This window comes from Camarhynchus parvulus, chromosome 2 (assembly GCF_901933205.1).
Source record: "Camarhynchus parvulus chromosome 2, STF_HiC, whole genome shotgun sequence".
NCBI classification, from domain to species: Eukaryota; Metazoa; Chordata; class Aves; order Passeriformes; family Thraupidae; genus Camarhynchus; species Camarhynchus parvulus.
In genome coordinates, this window is record NC_044572.1 from 148,909,757 (window position 1) to 148,929,573 (window position 19,817).

A 19,817-nucleotide genomic window follows, 5' to 3' on the forward strand; every position below is an offset into this window, starting at 1 on the left:
CAGGACTCTGGAAGGAGTCACAAGTTTTCATTAGTATCTTGTTAAGCCTTCTGTAAGTATCCTTTCTCTATTCTTTAGTACAGTTTTAATATAGTAACATCATAAATTCGCCTTCTAAGGACATGGAATCAGATTCATCAATTCCTCCTTTGTCCTGGAGACCCCAAAAATACCACAGACTTGATACAAAAAAGATGTAGAAGACAATGCCTGGGGGCAATCACAGGGCAGAAACAGACTGCATTTCTGTAGTCAGGCTCATCCAGACTGGACAGGGCTGTTGCAAACATCAGAAGGTGCTCAGCACTTTCAATAATACAATTTTGAATGATGTTCAACACTGTGAATGCAAGGGTGAGAGGGGGAAATGAAAATTCCTCTGTTGAGTGTGATGTAATACCCTGTTTCAGCTATCCGGATTTTATTCCAATATTCCTCCTTCAGTGTTGCAAAAGTCTCCGGGATGAGGTGAGAGATGAGAATTGACTCCAAGTTCGCAGAAGGCTGATTTATTGTATTATGATATTATATTAAAAGAAAATTATATACTAAAACTATACTAAACCATAAAGAAAGGAATACATCAGAAGGCTAGACAAGAATGATAATAAAAACCCATGACAGACTCAAAGAGTCTGACACAGCTGGCTGTGATTGGTTATTAATTAAAAATAATTCACATGGAACCAATCAAAGATGCACCTGTTGGTAAGCAACCTCCAGACCACATTCCAAGCAATCAGATAATTATTGTCTACATTTATTTTCTGAGTCTTCTCAGGAGAAAAATTCTGGCAAAGTGATTTTTCATAAAATATCACAATGACACTTCAGCTCCCGAGACTCCACATTTGGCACACAAGTCCAGCAGAGAGGCTTGAGCAGCCTACGGAAAACCATTCCTTGATGCACTGGTGCCTTCCAGAACAGCAAACAAGGTATGAGGACACACAATGCACCAGGCACTAAATAACACAGGGCTGGCAGCCTGGCAGCACTTCCCAGCTCCAGCCTCACTCAGGAGGAGAGGATTCATTTATCCCTGTGCTAAAGCAACAGAGCCAGCAAGTGCCAGCAGCTTGGGGGCTGACAAGAACAATATGGCCAAGGCCATGGATGCCACACTGTTAAATATATATATATATATATATGTATATATGTATATATATATAAAAATAAGAGTATATATAAGGTAGTTGAATCAGTGGTGGAGAGAGACCAAAAAAAAAAAAGCCAATTCAGTGGCACTCCTGATCCCAGATCTCAGAGGAGGAGGTCCTGCCTCACCTTGTTTGAAGGTCACCAAGCATCAGAGAGCCTTCAGTACGAAGCCATCTGCTCAGCCACCCACTCAACCCACCCCGCCATGTCTTGACACCTACAGAGAAAGCCCATCTGGGAAACAAAGTGCTGGCTCCTCTCAGCTCCTCCCAAGCTATTGTGGCAGCCTGTTTGATGGCACACAACAATAGGTGCTCTAACTCCATAGGAACTGGGAGAAAAAGAACAGCAAGAGGTATTTATGTAATAGTCTCTAACCCAAACCTCATTGCTCCTACACAGAGTGCTGCAAAATTCATCAACACCAAGTTCAGGGTCTGTGGAGGGATGGAGAAGAAGAAAAGAGAGCTCAGATGGAGCTGAATTTGAAGCCTAGACTGTTCCCCATGGTGATACAACTGCATGGGCTTGGTTGGGATGTACTGGTGCCCTGGGGACATCAGAGCTGTAAAAACTCCTGATATGGCACTGTCCCCAGTTAGGAGATGATGGTGCTACTGTGGTATTGGAGATTTTGATCTTGCCCCTCAGCTTGCTCCAGACCTTCTCTGTGTTGCACAGATTCCAGCCCTAAAATCCTTCTGCACTGCCCTCTGCCTGCACCAATGATGGTGATTGCTCGTGATCCCATGAGGTCTTCTCAGCTCTGGGAGCACACTGCAGCAAGGAATCCTAAAAATATTCCGTCTGCCTGCTTCCCACCCCCCAGCAAAGGTCCAGGGTAAACAAGAACCACTGCACCCTGAGATTTAGGGGATAACATGATACCTTGAGGGAGGGAAAAGGACAGAGAAATATTGAAAGATGATCTAGTGTGGCAAGATCTGTTTGAGTGTGGCTGTAAAATACCTTGTGCTCCTGCAAAAACACCCAGGGGAGAGGAAAGCTGTGCATGACAGAAATGCTGTTCATGCTTTTCTTTGGAGGAGTTTGAAAGTCATTCAAAAGGAGACACCAGTTCACTGACAGCATGGCAGTCAGTGGATCTGTAACAATTCCCCATAGCTGGGGATCCACCCTATAAGCAAATTACCCACTCACCAAATCCCTGAAGTTTATTTAGGGAATACCAGCCATATTTAAAATCTACTCTTTTATGAGAGACTCTCCTTGGGTCTCTCCTATGAAGTGACTCAGAACAAGCAATAATCTTCCTCCTGCCATCCAAATAAAAGGAAGGAAGTTCCTCTAAATCTTAATAGGCAAGCTGTAAAAAAAATGTGACATTCAGCAGCACCTGGAGCTGAATGGGAAGATGCAGGACTAAAAGACACAGAGTCCTTAATCCTCAGATAGGGAGACAGGTGACTGGTGGAGAAATGCACAGCCAGTTCCCTGCTTGCATTTAAAGCTCTTTATTCCCTGGCTCAGCAATTCTGCTGCAGCATTTATTTTTAATGCTTTATTTTTGCAATTTGACTTTCTAATGGCAACACCTGAAGTCACCTTCCTTAACCCTTCTCAGTGATGTAAATTGGAAAGAACATCGGGGGGAAACAACTGAGGGAACATAGCCCTCTCAGATTTCAGTAGGAGGTGCCTCCCTCCTAAGCAACCAGCACCAAAGGTGCAGGATTTCCTTTTATTTCCTCCAGAAACACTTCAGGATAGAAGGATCTAATCCCAAAAATCCTTGCATCCCAATGCTGAGACATATTTACAAGCATGAACTGAAATCAGGGAGGCAGAGGAGTCATGGCGTTTGCTCTCAATTTCCTTCCACCCACCCACCCCTCCCATCCCCACTTTACATTCTTTCGATGCATTTAGCAAGGAAAAAGAGGATGGGGAGAAACACCTTGTGTGACAACTGAAATGCTGCAGAAAAATTATTTTTAAGGACTGTTTTAAAGGATCATGCCAAAAACAGGGGCTGGTGCTTACAGAGTGACTTTTGGATCTGGGCTGCTCACAGCACCCAGAAATCAAATCAGGCTGAAGGGCTGAAGTTTGCAGCAATTTGCAGGATTTTTTATAGAGAGTGTCAAAGCAGGACTAAATATGAAATTCTGCTGAATCACTGCTGATCAAGACATCCTTCACTTTGCCTCTTACTGGTCTCCCACTCCTGACTGCCCCAACCCCACGCTAAAACCACCAAAAATAAAGAGTCACTTCTGCTCTCACCTGAATTTTGTTGAGAAAGACACAAACCCCTGGAAACCACAGGAGGGAGACTCTTCAGGAGTAGCTGTGTCTGTTTTGGGCAGTGGGGAGAGCACATGGGGTGCTTGGTGCAACCCCCTTTAGCTGCAGTGATTCTGGGCAGGTGCTTTCTTGTCTGAGACTGAACCATCTTAATTTAATTCAATCCCTGCTAAACTGAAGTTTTCTGAAGGCACTTTGGTCCACCTGTTTGGTCCAGATGACAGAGCAGCTGAAAGGACTCCATTCTGAAGGAAAATAAAGCCCAATGTGCAGACCAGACCCACTTACGGCAGAGCCTCCCTGGGCTCTGGGCTAAAGATGTGAAAATTTCCTATCCTGCTACAACTCTCAGATTATTGTCCATTATTGATTTTTTTTCCTGCTAGGTAGCAATGAAGTTGCAATAAAAAGGACAATCAAGAGACTTCAAGGGCTTGGGATGACTGATTGAGGGATCAGGAGCACAAGCAGTGTTGTCCTCTATCTTCCCAGGAGGTTGCAGTGAGGTGGGGTTTGGTCTCTTCTCTCAAGCAACAAGCAATGGACAAGAGGAATTGGCCTCAAGTTGCACAAGGGAAGGTTTAGGCTGGATATTAAAAAAAAAATAAATTCCCCAAAGGGTTGTCAGGTCCTGGCACAGCTGCCCAGGACAGTGGTGGAGACATCATCCCTGGGGGATTTAAAAGATGTTTAGATGTGGCACTTGGGGACAAGGTGTAGTGGGGAGTTTGGCAGTCAGATCTAAGGTTTGATTGATGATCTTAAAGGCCTTTTCCAACCTAAGCAATTCTATGGTACTGTAATTCCTCAAACTCACTGGATTTGTGTCCAGTTCCTAAAACTGGTTAGGTAAAGAGAGAGTAGATGCTATCTCCAACCACTGGTCTTGCAGATGAAGTGAGTTTTTTCCTATATGAAGAACTAGCAGCCTTTTCAAAGAGCTCAGGGTTCTATGAGATTCAAAGTTGCTCCTCCTCAACACCAACAGATATCTGGGCTCTCACCACTTCCAGGAGAGAAAAGGGTCTGCCAAGGACCATAAGAGGGGCAAAATGAGCAAAGATTCCTTTTGCAATAAAGCATAGTTCAGAAAATCAGCACACGCTGATCAAAGTCTCCAGTGTCATGATAGGATATGAAATAACACAATGCGGACACGCAGCTTTCTGATGGTAAAAAGAGAACTTTTAATTTTTGATTCTAACCTTTATAGATTTTCAAAAATGACTGTGGATTGGAGGGTGACAATGCCACCTCTCCAATGACACTGGACAATTAAATTTCTCTTCTTCTAGAAAAAAATGCAGAACAATAAGTTATTTACATAAAGTGTGTGAGAAAGTTCGTTACGAGAATGTAAACATTAGAAGGCTTAGAAAATCTTAAAAAATCAGGGTGAGACTCCAGCTCTCAGCTCTGAGCACTGAATCCCTTGAGCACATCTGTCTCAGGCCACAACACCCAGAAACTCATCTTTAACCCCTCAACACCACGTTGTCTGACACAACTGACATGCACCTGTAGGCTTTCCCTCGGGTGTGTTTCATGTGTACAAGCACAAAGCAGGTTTTTCCCCCCTGCCCTCACTCCTGCAGCCTCATCCTCACACCTGAAGATTTTTCAGAGGTTCTGTCTCTGACAGAGCAATCTGTGCTTTCTGAGAGGCTGCTGTTCAGCATCTCCTGATAAAGTCATGATATCATAGGTGAAACTTCATATCCCAGCAATTCCCCCGCTGCGGGGAAGATCTGCCTTCAGTTACAAATGAGGATCAGGGTTTTCCTTGAGCTTCATCCAAGCTGAGTGGATGACAGTGTGTTTTCTGAAGAGCACATTCCTTCTGCCTCACAATTCAAACAAGGAGAAAAATTAGAAGCTAAATATGCCAGATCTTGTATTTGGATCTCTCATCCCAGCACAGTCTGAAGAGAATTGGGTATGGAAGTACAGAACAAGCAGCATTTTAATCCTGGCACTGATCCCGACTCTTTCCCAGGTCTTAAGCAAGGCGTTTACATTTCTATGGAGCTCCACTGGCAGAGAAACAATCCATAATGTCTCAGTTTCTCCAGCTGTGAAGTGGGAATAGGAGCACGGTGAGAAATCCGTGGCAGCTTTTATCCCTCGTGGGAGAACTGACAAGGAAAGATGAAATTCAGGAACATTTGTTCCAAAAATCAGCAGCTGCAAAGGCAGAGTTAAAAATAAGCAGATGTTTGTTGCTGTAGGTACAGCAGAGAATCCTGGAATAGTTTTGGTGGTAAAAACCCTTAAAGATCATCTTGTTTTGACCCCCTGCCATGGGCAGGGACACCTTCCACTGTCCCAGGCTGCTCCAAGCTCCATCCAACCCGGCCTTGGGCACTTCCAGGGATGGGGCAGCCACAGCTTCTCTGAGCACCCTGTGCCAGGGCCTCACCACCCTCACAGGGAAGGGATTTTTCCTAATATCTATTCCTAAACCTGCTCTCTTTCAGTTTAAAGCCATGGAACAGTTTAAAACCTGGAAAGAAGGAAGTCATAGACATTCACAGGAACACTTTGAGTGATCCAGAAGAATCCTTTTAGTCCTGACAGCTCAGTAGAAGATGTTAAGAGTAAAATTACAAAAAACCATCTGGACATGTGTTGATCTTGGATCTAAAATCCTTCTACCACACATCCTTCAACAGCAATTTCTTAGCCTTAAATTAGAAGATATTTCAACTTTTTCTTTCTATCAATTAGAGTCTCATTTTCAAAAAAAGCAGATTTTGATGCCAACATGAGCAAACCACATCTGATTCCAGTTATTGCTGGACAAGAGAGTTATGAATTCTTCTGAAACATGACTGGTTATATCTCTGCATCAAAATTACAGAAAGTTTGGGTTGCAAGGGGCCTTAAAGATCATCTTGTTCCAACATCTTGCCATGGGCAGGGACATCTTCCACTATCCCAGGTTGCTCCAAGCCCCATCCAACCTGACCTTGGACACTTCCAGTGATGGGGCAGCCGCAGCTTCTCTGGGTAAACCCATTGGGCATAGGGTCACTCTCTTCCAGGGACACCCACCTTTCTGATGGGTAAAATATCCTAATTATTTCCCCAAATAAATGGCAAATGTGGTATGAACAGAGGAGCAAAGAATGAACTCCTGTCCGTAGGGACAATGGATGGAAGAAGAGGGAGAATGAGGCTCAGGAGCTACACAGTCAGAGAAATAGAGATGTTTTGTCTTTAGACTGAAGCAAGATTAACACATGAACTTTTGGTAGCCCTCAGTGGTGCAGTCAAAGGAGGCGGAGAGATAATGGGATCGTGAGATCACAGGATAATTCAGGTTTGAAAAGGCCACAGGAGAGCCCAAGTCCAGCCTCTCACTCACAGCAGGACCAACTCTGAGGTCAGACCAGGCTGCTCAGGGGTCTAGCTAAAAATTTGCACTGAAGGAAATGTATTATAACACTAAAATTTGCAATTCTCCATGGCTCCTAGGTGAGTCTAATTGTCATTCTGCCTCAAGTGAATCATCTGAGAGCCTCAATGCAGATGGGAAGAGGTGACTTCAGTGCAGAGAAGGAAATGACAACCAGAGCAGATACTCTGGGTAGATAAATGGTGGAGAGGGTGGTGGGACTAGACAGTTCTGTAACATCCTCTTTCATAAAGGAGCAATTAAAACTATTAAAGAACACCTGAATTAAATGAGCCTGCACAGTGCAGAGGGCATAAACTAATACTGTCTTTGTCATCAGCCTCTAAAATTTGACATTCATTGTTAACAATGTTAAGAATGTGATTTTCAGTCTAATTTCTGTGAGGATGTGGGAGAATATTCCTGTCAAGGAGAATTTATAAAGGACCAGGCACCTTTTGGTAAATAGGAGGGGATGGGAACAGGTCTTGCTGTGAAATGTGGATTTCATTGTCCTTCTCAGTCATTTCTTCCCTTGTTACCTCTGTGGGGTCTTTTCAATATCCTTGGTTCACTTCCCTCTCTGCTGAGCTAATGAGGGAGGGCTGACTCACTCTCCAGTGGGTTCTTGAGATGCTTCAGGGCTTTGCCAACAGGAACTTTTATATTTCCATGACTTAAGACTCACCTGCAGTTATTCCCCCCATCGTGACTGGGGAAAATCCTGATTTCGCCACCCAAAATAATTAAAAAATAAAGCACAGCACTCAAGTCAGGAAGGTAAGAAGCCAAACCTGCTGGGACAGCTCTTTAGAGCACTGCTAGAGGATCTCAGCTGGTTGATGGGCTATTGATGTCGATTGTTATTAATTAGCATCAGAGACCTAGAGAGTGAACCACTCTAACCTGATAGGTGAGAGGGCAATTCCCCTTTGAGGCAGCAAATCACAGCCACAGAAATTGCTGTGTGGATGAGGCATTTGATGTTTGTACTGTCTGTGCTAACAGAAAAAGGGGCAAGATGTTGCCTTTGTTGAGACAGTCATCACCTGGTGGCAAAAACTTAGGCAAAAGCGCAGTAAATGGAGGGGGAAAGTAACACATTCTTTTCACCAAAGAAATATTAACACTTACGCAGGAGGATTTGCAGAAGAAAACCAATATTTCACCACCAGCACTGGAGATCTCTCTCTTTCCAGCTCTCTGCCTTATCAATGCACATTGACAGGTCATACAGGAGACTTTAACTCAGCTCAGCTTCTGTGGATATAAATATGCAGATGTGTCTTCCTAAAATTCAGATTGTTAGCAAATTATGTGTGTCTCAGCACTATTTTCTCCTTCTGCAGAGGAAATACTTCACTTTTAGTAGGTTCTAAAGTCCATCCCTATTCAGCAAAGCTTTTAAGACACACATAAGGGATTTGCTGAATCCAGGTTTTCATTAATGCCTTCTTCATGCAAGCTCACTGAAGGAATAGGGCATGAAGGAAAGGGTTTAGGGCAAGACTCCCTGACACTAACAGGCTTTGGATAAGGCATTGGGAATGTAAGTGAGAAAAGGAAAATTATCTCTAGCACACAGTGGAAACCACTCCAATTTAGTTAAAAAACACTTCACTACACACAGTTTAGTTATAAGGTTACACCTGAGACATGAGAAATTGCCTGGGGCTAAAAAAGATTTGTGATATATTCCTGAAACCTGGCTGTCTTGCAAAGGGATATCCAAGGCTGCACACATATCCCTGATGAAACACTGATTGCAAAAATATACAAGCTCTAATCATGTCCATGAGGAGAGGAAGAAATACAGTTTTAGCCAGGCAGGAAGAAAAAATTTGGACTTTTGCATGCAGTCATAGCAAAAGTGATGTGTGAGCAGAAAGGAGATGATGAGAGAATCTTCACAATGTGTTACTCAGTGGTATTTAATCTCTTGCCTCTCTTGGATGTAGTGAGATTACAGAATAGATGGACTTGTATTGATGTATTTATAAAAGTAGCACTTAATAAAGAGTGGGAAAATGGAAAGAGAAGGAAATACAGCACGGGATGTTTTTGCTGTTTTAGTGATAGAACCTGAGGGACCAGTCTGGAGCTGTGTCAGGGGAGGTTTAGGTTGGATATTGGGAGAAAGGTTCTTCCCCCAGAGGGTGGCTGGGCACTGGAACAGCTCCCCAAGGCAGTGGTCACAGCACCAGCTTGACAGAGTTCAAAAAAATTAACTTTTCTCTTTGGGAAAAGCTCTCAGGGACATTCTTGGGGGATCTGTGCAGGGCCAGGAGCTGGACTATGTGATCCTTGTGGGTCCCTTCCAGCTCAGGACATTCTGTGAGCCTCACAGAACCCCTGAATCTAGAAAGAATGAAACTTTTCAGATGTGCCTGGCATGACAGTGGCAGTTTGAAAGAAACATGCTAAAGATGTGCAGATTGAGTGGTTTTGACATGAAGGGAAGTCCCTTATAGCAATGCAGGAGTGTTGGAGGCCACAGGGGCACAGAGAGGGAGGCACAGTCAAAGCAATATTCAATGGAAATGGCCACTGCAGGATTCCACTGGGATAGGCTGCTCTTGGTTCTCCAGGCTTGCTAAGGCTTCTCCACGTTTTCAAAGAGGCCAGCTGCTATTTTCACTACACCTCATTTCGCCCTCAAGCCTGCACAGTTTCCCACAAAATTTACCCTTAATTCACCTTGCTCTCCCTCTTCCCTAAATGTCAGTGAGGACTAGAGGAAATTTTTGCGATCAACTCATAAATCAATAGGGCTGCAGCTGTGCAAGGGCATGGGAAATGCCTGTTCTCAGGCACTGAAACTGCACTTCATTGCCTGCACATCATTAAATCCCCTTATCCTCTGAACAGTGTGGCTGCACCAAAACTGCCTCTAGAAAATATTACCTCTCAAACTGTGGCAATAACTGGGTAAACACTGGCTAATCTGGGTCAAAAGTCATGCTTAACAATTAAAAAGTTCTAGTGTCTTTGCTGAGTTTAATTTACTAGTGTAGGAATTATCTAGAAATTTTCCATCAGGACTTGTAATCTCTGAACTGGATCCATGGGGCTTTTTACACATTTTTTCTGTTCAGCTCTGGTACAACACCAAAATCCTATATACAGTCTGCTGCTGCAGGAGCAAAGAACTAACAAATGGGAAATAATTGAGAAGAGAGCGCTGAAGTGACTGAAAAGCCAGGGAGACCAACTTGTGAAGAGGAGGATAACTGCTAGCATTTGAAGAGTTTAAAAGCCAAAAGGGAAGAAGAATTATTTGCAGGGTCCAGCAGAGTTTCACTAGGTGTAAAAAGCCAAGAATGAGAAAGGGATCTTTAGCAAGAACAGAGGGAAGCATTTCATCAACACTGAAGCCTGCTGGACCGTGAAATAGTCTCCCAAAATAAATGGTAGCAGTCCTGTAGCTCGGGTCATTTTAAATTAGACTGGGCAGCATACTGGAGCTGGTTCTTTAGGGAACAACTCAATACCAGTCCCAGGGATGGCCATGTCAACCTGGCAGGCAGCTCTGCAGCTCAGGATAATTAGGGTCCCCAATGCTGTCACGAGGAGAGCTTGACACTCACACGGCGCCGGATCGTTCACGGGTGGTGCTTGTCATGATCTTGTGTTATTTATACATTACTGTGAGTCAAAAAAGCCTCTGTGAAGAGACAGGCAGGGCCCTCATAAGTCAAAGCCCTGGACTATTGAAGCTGATGAAAGGTATAAAATAGCTTGCACTAAACTCTCTAAACTGCAACCATCGGTGAGAGATTTTACGAAAACAGCCCTCAGCAAGAAATGATACGTAGTAATGAGGGAACAAGGAACATGTTTGAACTAACAAACACACTCTGCCAGACTCTGTGGGGCTTTCTTTTGTTTTATTTTTATTGTGCTTCATTTTCTGTCTGCCTACAAAGGCTTGAGTGACAGGCGTGGAGGCTGGCATCTATCACTTCTCTTCAAAACAGATAGGGAATAAACATCAACATTTCTCAACAACGACCCAGAGGGAACAACCTCTCCTAAAAATAAAAGCACTTGCCTCACACCTGTTGCCACAACCTATCCATCTCTCCCTCTTTTTTTGCCAGGGGATGCATCAACTGAAATGCAGTTCCTGGGATGTGCTTTGCTTTCCTCAGGATATCATGGAATCACAGAGTGGTTTGGGTTGGAAGGGACCTTAAAGATCATTTTGTTCCAACCCCTGTGCCATGGGAAGGGACACCTCCCACTCTCCAAGGTAGGAGAATGCCCACTGTAGAAGCAGAGCATGGGGATGGGAAATGCTGTGAGAGAGGAAAATGGTTGGGGGACCACCTTAAGGGAGGTTTTCCTCATTTTCCTTTCTCATCACACTCGTGGGAGGCTTTCTGAATCAATACAGCATTTAGAATCTTTTTTTCTTATAGGTCTTTCCAGCCACCAGCTGAAATTCTGTGAAGTTCCCCATTCAGTGCTTATCCATTTCTTCTCAAACTTTTATCTCCTCCCATTTTTCAGATGACCACAGGTGCAAATGAAAGGTATGGGATGGTAAATTACATACATTATCTATATATATTTGCTATGACAGAGCTTGTGCCAGCACTGAGCACTGACAATGCACATTACAGTTCAGCTCATGTATTTCTGATGGCACATTTTACAGTGCTATATATAAAGCTGTTATGGCATCTATTATTCACTGCCAATACAGTTCAAGTTAAAATAGGTTTTATATAACAGTTCAAAGCAATATTTTAAGAAATAACACTTGTGTCAAGGCTGCTGTGTCCTACCAGATTTTGACATTTCCAAGCAATAAAGATCTTTATCCAAAATGTAAGGTTTTGGCGAGACATCTCCGTTGCAGACGTCTCTGGTTTTAATCTGCAAGCAATAGCAAAAGGAGCACATTTAAATAAAATGAACAGCCAGGTGAACTTTTGACTTGGCTGTTATCTGTCTAGGTGGAAACTGTGAACTGCAAAGTGCCTCGAGGGATGTTCCTGACAGAGAACAATGTCCCATTAACCCAAACCTCTGAAGGGATTTTGGAAAACACACAAGTGGGAAAAAGTCATTGGAACATTAAGAAAATGTCTATTATAGGCACAATTTTATATCTGTTTTTCAGGACACAAGGCGAAAAGAGAATTTATTTCCTGATTTCTTCAGCAATGAAGAAGGTTTTTCTTGCAAAAAGGGCAAATTCAGTGTCTCCTAAGAAAAAGTCCCATGACTGGTACCAGCACCATGAGCTTCTCTAAAGTTGTGTGTAATCACAAGATGTGATTTTCTTTCAATGCCTTCTATGCTGCTCAAAATCTGCATGTTTGTGGTGCTGGATATGCAGCAACATGGAAATCCCAGTGAGACCAATCTACTTGCACAAAACAAGTTCTGCATAGCTCTGTTCTTCATTCTGGTCCCCAAAGAACAAAGGACAACAAATGCTATACATCAAGTCGGCAATAAATTTGGTTTATTAGTTATGTTTGACAGTTAGGAATAATGCGTCATTTTAACCTTCTTGGCTACTCACCGGTTGTGAAAATATACTGGAAAAAATTTGTTGTGGTGACTGTGAGCTCAAAAAATCCTCTGTGTACCCACAATTTCTACTGAAACAAGGAAGTTTTAATGTGCAAGATGAGTCCTTTCAGAAGAAATATGCTCATGTGGGTCAACAAACAGAAAAACAAAACACAGTGAAAATTATTTAAAAGCACCATCTGCTTATTCAAATACAGCTGGGGAGAGGAACAATGCTGTCCAAAAAAACTCATTTTCATTATAATTCTTTCAAAAGAGATGTTAAACAAAATACCATCGGTCCTAAATATTTTCCCCCTGAGGAAAAATGTTTAAACTACATTTGAAATAATGTTTGTGGAATGCAGCCCTTGTTAGAGGATGAACAGGGATCTTTGAGAGCAAAGCAAAATGGATAGAGGAGATGGGGAAAAAATGGCTCAGGAAGCAAAAGCCTAAACATCATTAACTGCTTAAGCTGACTGAATCATTAATTGCATAAACTAAGCTATTCAGAGGTAAATTCATATTAGGCAGAAAGGTATCCAGGATCAAACCAACAGATACAAACCCTGCACAATACATGAATGTAGATTTTTTTTAAAGTTATTTAGGATTGTGATTTGGGTCACTTCGACCCCCTCAACTACCCCACCATAGTCACACGGTCCAGTGCAACTTGGTGCAGAGACATCAGATTGTGGCACAGAAATGGGATTTAACCAGCAAAATAAATAAAGGTCTCTCCAAGGAGACACACTGGACTTCTTGAATTTACAAAGCTGCTGGGCTTGAGGCAGCCTTTGGGGTTGTCATTCCCCACTGCCTAATGGGCAGCTACTAAATGTTCGGTTTTTTCTCTGAGGAGAACAGGGGCAATGTAAAGACAAACTAGAAAAGGCTCAGACTATATTTGAAACAAAAAGGGATCACAAAATCACAGAACCACAGAATGGCTGAGGCACCACAGTGGGGTCATCTGGTCCAACATCCCTGCTGAAGCAGGGTCATCCCAGAGAACTCAGCACAAAATTCTGCTCAGACTGTTCTCACATATCTCCAGTGAACTGGTGGTGCTGCTCACAAGATCATTTCAGAAATACATTTGCTAACATCCCTCCTGAACATCAAAGTGCAGGAACACCCCAAAAACATGTATTTTCTTTGCAACAAAGTTCCATAGAGTTTTTTCTGCTGGATGCACTGAGATCCCTCAAAGCGCAAAATGACAATTCGCAGCCAAAGATACTCAGTGTGACAACATTCATTGACAGTTTCACCTCTAGTAATGGACACAAGTCCACAAAGCTCATTCATCTCTGCTCAGTGAACCACAACAGAAATTAGACAAACACTGACCTCGACCTGCTCCTGTAAAACTGTCAAAATTTCTGACTTGGAGAGCTGAGTCATATGTGGACATCACTGTTTGCAAACAGAGGTCCCAACCTCAAAGCACCAGCCCCCAGCAGGAACTTCTGTCCCCTTTTTGCACTGTTAACTCAATCACAGTTCCTGCTGCACTGCAACCCAAAATCTATCCTGATAAAATTAGCCCAATCCAATTAAAGGACAAAGTATAGCTCTTAATTAAATGTTCTGATTATTCTGAAGCCCTCTTTTTTTGGTTCATCTTGAGTTTAGGTCTGTAAAAGCATACAAATTAGGAAGGTTTAACATGTTCTTGTTTTACCCATTTATCGCTTAAATTTAACTAACAAGATTTTCCCAAAAGCGTAAAATGGGAAGTATAAAAAGAAAAATGTGGGATGTTTAACTTATTCAGGCCTCTTTTTGTTCCTTTTATTCATATTTTTACAGCGCTTTCAAAAAAAAAAAGGAGGAATAAAAATAGTATGTCCTCTATTAACTACGTCAAGAACGTCCAAATACTTTGACATAGCAAAATACTGAATAATTTGAAAAGGTTAACAAGTTATTTCCTTTTGCCTACCTATTATTCTCTCTAATGGTAATGCTGAGTGTTTTTTGCCTGTGACAAATTCCAGTTGTTGAAGTTGTTTTGCTGCTGAACCCAGCTCAATTAAAGCACCTCACCACAGTCTGCTGTTGAAGACTCACTGGGAAGAACCCAACCATCAACCCATGAGCATTAATTAACTCTTGTCATTTTCATTACAAATCACACAGATTTCCAACTTTTCCTTCTATCATTGATTCCCTTGTTTAGAAATCCTTGCTAATCTCCCCTGTTTTTAGCGATGCCGTACTGGCAGCGATGTAAATCAGGATTTCCTTCAGGTTGGGCGAGGCACAACACAAGGATTCTGCATTTCCAGCTCACAAAACCTGGTGGTGGTGGGAGGTTACTGACCTCAATCTGCTGGATGGCCTCTTCCCGCTGGCGGATGGCTTCCAAATCCTCCTCCGTGATTTCCGAGAGCAAGGCTTGGTCCTGGCCCTGGTTCTGCCACACGCCATCGCCTCCATTAAAGATCTTCTCATCATCAGGCAGGTCAGAGAAGGGGGCCTTAGGGCTCTGCTGAGATGGGAGAATGGAAAGAAAGCAAAGGAAGTGTAAATGTTTTCCAGTTTTACACAGCTTTAGTGTGGGGAAAGGAAATATTGATATAAGAGATGGCCTAAGCAGTGGCAGAAAGGTGAAGAGGAGAAAAGTAAATTACATGAGAGGAAACATTTCAAGTCTCAAAGGAAATGTCAGGACCTGAAGTCAGCTCTCCTGAGCTACTTTAGGGCCTGAGTACCCAAATTCAATTTTCCACAGTTCTGACAGAACAAAACACTGATGTGCAGCTGAAAAAATAACACATTTACCTTGTTTAATTCCCTGGAAATTCTTCCTGAATTAGACACTTTCTCAGGCACAGATAAATCCTACTAATTTGTATTGAAGACTTTATGATCCAACTTGCAACTTTCAAAGTACAAAAGTTCCAATATTCTCCATTTATGAGATAAACAGCACAGCTTAAAAAAGGGGAAATCACTGCAGTGATGTGAGTGCAGATTGATCATCTTGAGCAAATCACAGGCTCATGGTGTTCACTCTGTGGAGTTTACCTGGTTTTTCTGACACATCTGATCACAGTCATAGAGTCACAGAATGGTTGGGGCTGAAAAGACCTTAAAGATCGTCTCAACCTGGCCCAGAGCACTTCCAGGGATGGGGCAGCCACAGCTTCTCTGGGCACCCCTTCCGGTGCCTCGCCACCCTCTGAGGAAAGAAATTCTTCCTAATATCTAATCTAAATATCTCCTCTTTCAGTTTAAAATCATCCACCCATGACCTATCTGCCTGTTTAAAAGGCTTCTCTCCCTTTTGTTTTTTTTAAGCCCTTAACTTGTTTTATAAGCCCCAAGATACCATTTTCTTCTATTTTGGAAGCTGCACTTACATTCAGGTTCAGATTTTAAAACCTTGTTCAAGAACTGGTTGGATCTCCACAAAAAGTAGGGGCAGAGGTTTAAAATGGTATTTTCCACCCAGCCTTTGGGTTCTGAGCCTGTGTCAGGTTCAGTCCTAACTGGACTTGGAGAATGAACTGACTCAATGTTGGTTTGTAGGTTGAGCTCAAGTTCTAAACTAAGAGGTGCTGTTGAAGGCTCCAACCTTACAACTGCATGAGGATTCCACTTCAAACAATATTCATGGTCCTCTAACTTGGTCTTGAGCTGAGCTTTGACTCCTAACCAAAAGTTACAATAAAAAAGCAAACTGAGTGCTTCTGATGCTGTGAAGTTGAAAGAAGAAATGGCAGTGGCCACAGCACATCCTTGACCTAAACATCCCCAAAGCCTCTGAAAGCTACAGGACAAAACAAACTCAGGGGGATGTTCAGTTCTCTGAATCTGGGTTTATCTGAAACCCAAACACTGGGAGTGATGCCCAAAAATTAAAAGCTTTTTGTTGTCTTACTCAGGCTACATCTTCAAAATTATTAATTCCCCTCAATTCCCACAGCATGAACAGGAAGTGAGGCCATGGGGCATTTAGATGGAAAAGCACAGGACTGGAGAATTGGAAGAACTAGGAGGACTTGATCTGGAAATGTTTATTTGACTCTCTAACTCTGCTTTAACTCTTTAAAAGTATGCAATTCCTGTATTTAGAAACAATTTTTTGCATTTGCCTACACTTAGACTTTGCCTTATGAATTTAATTCATTATTATTATCACCATACCTTGTTAGAGACAAGGAAAATAACATAACATAGTGAAGGAAGTGGGGTGATGGAAGAAGTAGAAGGAAATAGGAAAATCATCATCAAACAGTCAAGTATCTTTCAAAATATAAGCAGAAGATGAAAAGCTTTGACATTAATGTCTTGCATTGTTTCACCTTCTGCTTTCCAGGGATCTACTGAGAAAGGATGTGTTACAGGAAGAAAATAGTCATTTAAAATTAGGTTAAAGATTAATTTACAATTTATAAGATGCATTTTAATAGGATTAAGATACCCTGGGGGTGTTTTTTTAACTAATTATTATGTGCCTTGGACACTAACTTTCCTGGTAGAGTGTTTCAGTGCCAAAAGAGTGTATTAATGGACTCTGGAAAAAAAAAGCAAACATGGGGTATTCTAATGCTTCATTTAGTGACAGAGGTGTCCTCTCATCTTCACCAGCGGGCTCAGATGAGCAGAGGCAAACTGCACATGGCCAAGCGGGTTGGAAGATCCCAAGAATCTACCTTGTGGAGACACAGGAGAAGAATTCTGATGAAATTTCTGTGTCCTCTGGTCACAGCAAGGATGCTGCACCAAGGGCCTCAATGCCCACGAATGGACACTCAAAGCCATGCTTGTCCTATGCAGGTCTGAATTTCAGGGGAAGATGACAAAATTTAAAAGTGGTCAGATGTTTCCTGGTCTGATGTGGGAGCGCAGGGATAACAGGGGAAGAAGCAACCAGCTCTTCAGATTAGGTTAGTCCATGGAATAACACAGCTGTACCATAAATATGCTTTGTCTTGGCCTGTGTCAACTTTATTTGTCATCCTCACTTGCTGGGCCTGGTATCTGAAAATTACCCTGCAAATTACTCGCAAAACACAATGCAAGGGCTGCTGCTCAGTCATCTTTCATAAGAAAACCAGCTACCCACTTGTTTAAATAGGTAAAGGTCTAGACACAGATCTTTTTCTCTAAACAAAGTAGTGGCCTAAGTTAATTTCAGAACTGCTGAAGGCAATTACATGCGTTTGCATCCTTAACATCTTCCAAAAAAATCCAACCACGGCCGCTGAATGAGTAAATCAGTAAAACAACAGGATGCAGAGGGACTGATATTTCCTTCCAGACATAAAAATGGCTCCATAATAATGTTAAATACAGTCACCATGACCTGCTATCAGGGTCTGTATGCTGTGCTAACAAATAAAAGTGATTTTTTTTTGTGCTGTCCATGGTACTGAGCTCCTCATTTCTGTGATAAAGCGAAAAAATCTTAAATCTGAAACTCTGAAGAAATCTAATCACTTCTAATGCTTCTGATTGAAAGCTGCATATAGCTGGGCTTATCAGTGCTCTTCATTCCCTTCTGAGTTATGTTCATTGCCATGTCTGACAAAACATTTTATTTATAGCAAGAAAAGATCAGATGGAGGGCACTCGCTGAGCCTCCACAGATAAAGTTCCCTTTGACACTGCACTAGCAGGGGCCATAACTCCTTGTACAGGCATTTCCACAATAAATTTGATTTAGTGCCAAATTTTATGCCCTGTGAATCTCTGTGTAATTTTCTGTTGGATTTCCTTTCATAAATTGTTAATTGGATGTGTTTGAAGTTGTTCTTTTGTTGAAACTTGCCTCTGGCAGATTTTTGTCAAGATGTATCTATAAACTGAGCTCTGCCAATGGAAAAAAAAAATTATAGCAGAGGAAAAAGTTGAGTATATCTGATATGCTCAGTAGTTCTTTTAACACAAAATCCTTAGGACTGAGGGTCATACCATGCTGCTGTTCATCATATCTGAAAAATTATGCCCAGGCACAACATTTTTCTTGTCAGATAAAATCTTTTCACCAGGATAAAATCGTTGCTGCTTACAACTACATTTTTTTATCAGATTTATTCTACCAATGGGAAGATGCTGTATGCAGCTGCTGATAGGGGGAAAAAAAAAGGTTTGATCTGGATGGTGACAGCTTCTGTCAGTGCCTGTACTTTATCAGCAGTAAAATCTTTGCCTCAGAAGTTGCATGGCTGAGACCCCTCTGAAAATAACCCACTCCCAACCCTGGTCCTGCCTCACTCCCCATTTGTCTATCAGAAGGGACAGAATACCACAAATCTGACAACTCTTGTCACACAAAATCACCAAGCAAGGCATTGAAATGACCTCTCTTCTGGCTCCCATATGGTCTTTATTCCACAGAGAAGCAGAAATCTGATGGGAACTCCAGCTAACATCAGCCAGCCCTCACAGTCCATCTGCAGAGATCTGGGAGTCTCCCGAAGCAGTGAGAGTGTCCTGGCACCTCCTGCAGCTCTTTTTTACATCACTAACTTCAATGATGACATTCCTGACTGCCAGTTACAAGACTGTTCCCTTACCATAAATTCAGGGCATGAAATATTGACTGGAGTCGGATGAGAAGTGTCTTTAAGTGACAGAGAAATGTTTAGTGATTTCAAAGGAAAATTTCCTCTCCAATCCTCCTCAAAACCTGAAGATATAGACAAAAATTATACAACAGAGGACAAAAATTATACAACTCCCTCCAGGGAGTTAGTCCCTTCAGGTTAGTACAAGATGGATAATAAAGGTGTAAAATAAGATGGGCCTCTCACAGTCTTGTCAAAAATAACTGTGAGTTGATGTAAGTGACCAAGATTTATTTAAGCTGGATTTACAGATTGCCCACCAGGTGAGTGACAGCACAGGGACAGGAGAATGAAGGGCTGAGGAAGACACTCACAAATTCTCCTTTCAGCCTCGGCATGGAGACAGTTGAGAAAGGAACTTGATTAAACCTGGAATGAGACAACATAAACCCATTTCTTCATCACCTTCTTCCACCTCCACTCCAAACTCCACCAGGCTTGTGTCCTGGGGAGGAGGGTTTAATTTCTGTGTGTGAAAGTTTGGGAAGATGATGCAAACCCGGTATCTTGGGATGGATGTGGCAGAGCTGTCAGAGTGGGGAAGGAGAGCAAGAGGCTGGAAAGCAGCCCTTGGGAAGGGATCTGGGGGTCCTGGTTGACAGCCAGTTCAGTTTGAGCCAGAAGTCCCCCACCTGGACTGAAAAACTAATTCTGGAGAATAAGAAGGAGCTCAAGTTCCTTTTTCTCTGACCACTGCTCCATTCACATGCACATTTCAGGCATCTGGAGCATGGAGGGGCTGTAAGGCTCTGGAGATGCCTTTGATATGCACAGCACCACCCACAAATTCCTTGTTATCTCCCAGTTTATAGGAGCACAGGTAAAACCAGTCCCACTTGTCTGAGCTAATTTTGAACAACAGACTGCAGGCAGTT

General features: G+C 42.5%; 1 protein-coding gene across 3 annotated transcripts in view; it reads right to left on the reverse strand.

Annotated features, from left to right (window-relative positions):
- TSNARE1 (t-SNARE domain containing 1) overlaps positions 1–19,817 on the reverse strand; it is a 441,704-nt gene that overhangs the window by 200,798 nt on the left and 221,089 nt on the right. For 2 of the 3 annotated variants that reach the window (XM_030944147.1, XM_030944148.1), the window contains exon 9: positions 14,688–14,855. In XM_030944147.1, coding sequence (XP_030800007.1) covers positions 14,688–14,855 — 168 coding nt within the window. The remainder of the gene's footprint in view (positions 1–14,687; positions 14,856–19,817) is intronic. The other variant, XM_030944149.1, reaches the window with a different exon arrangement.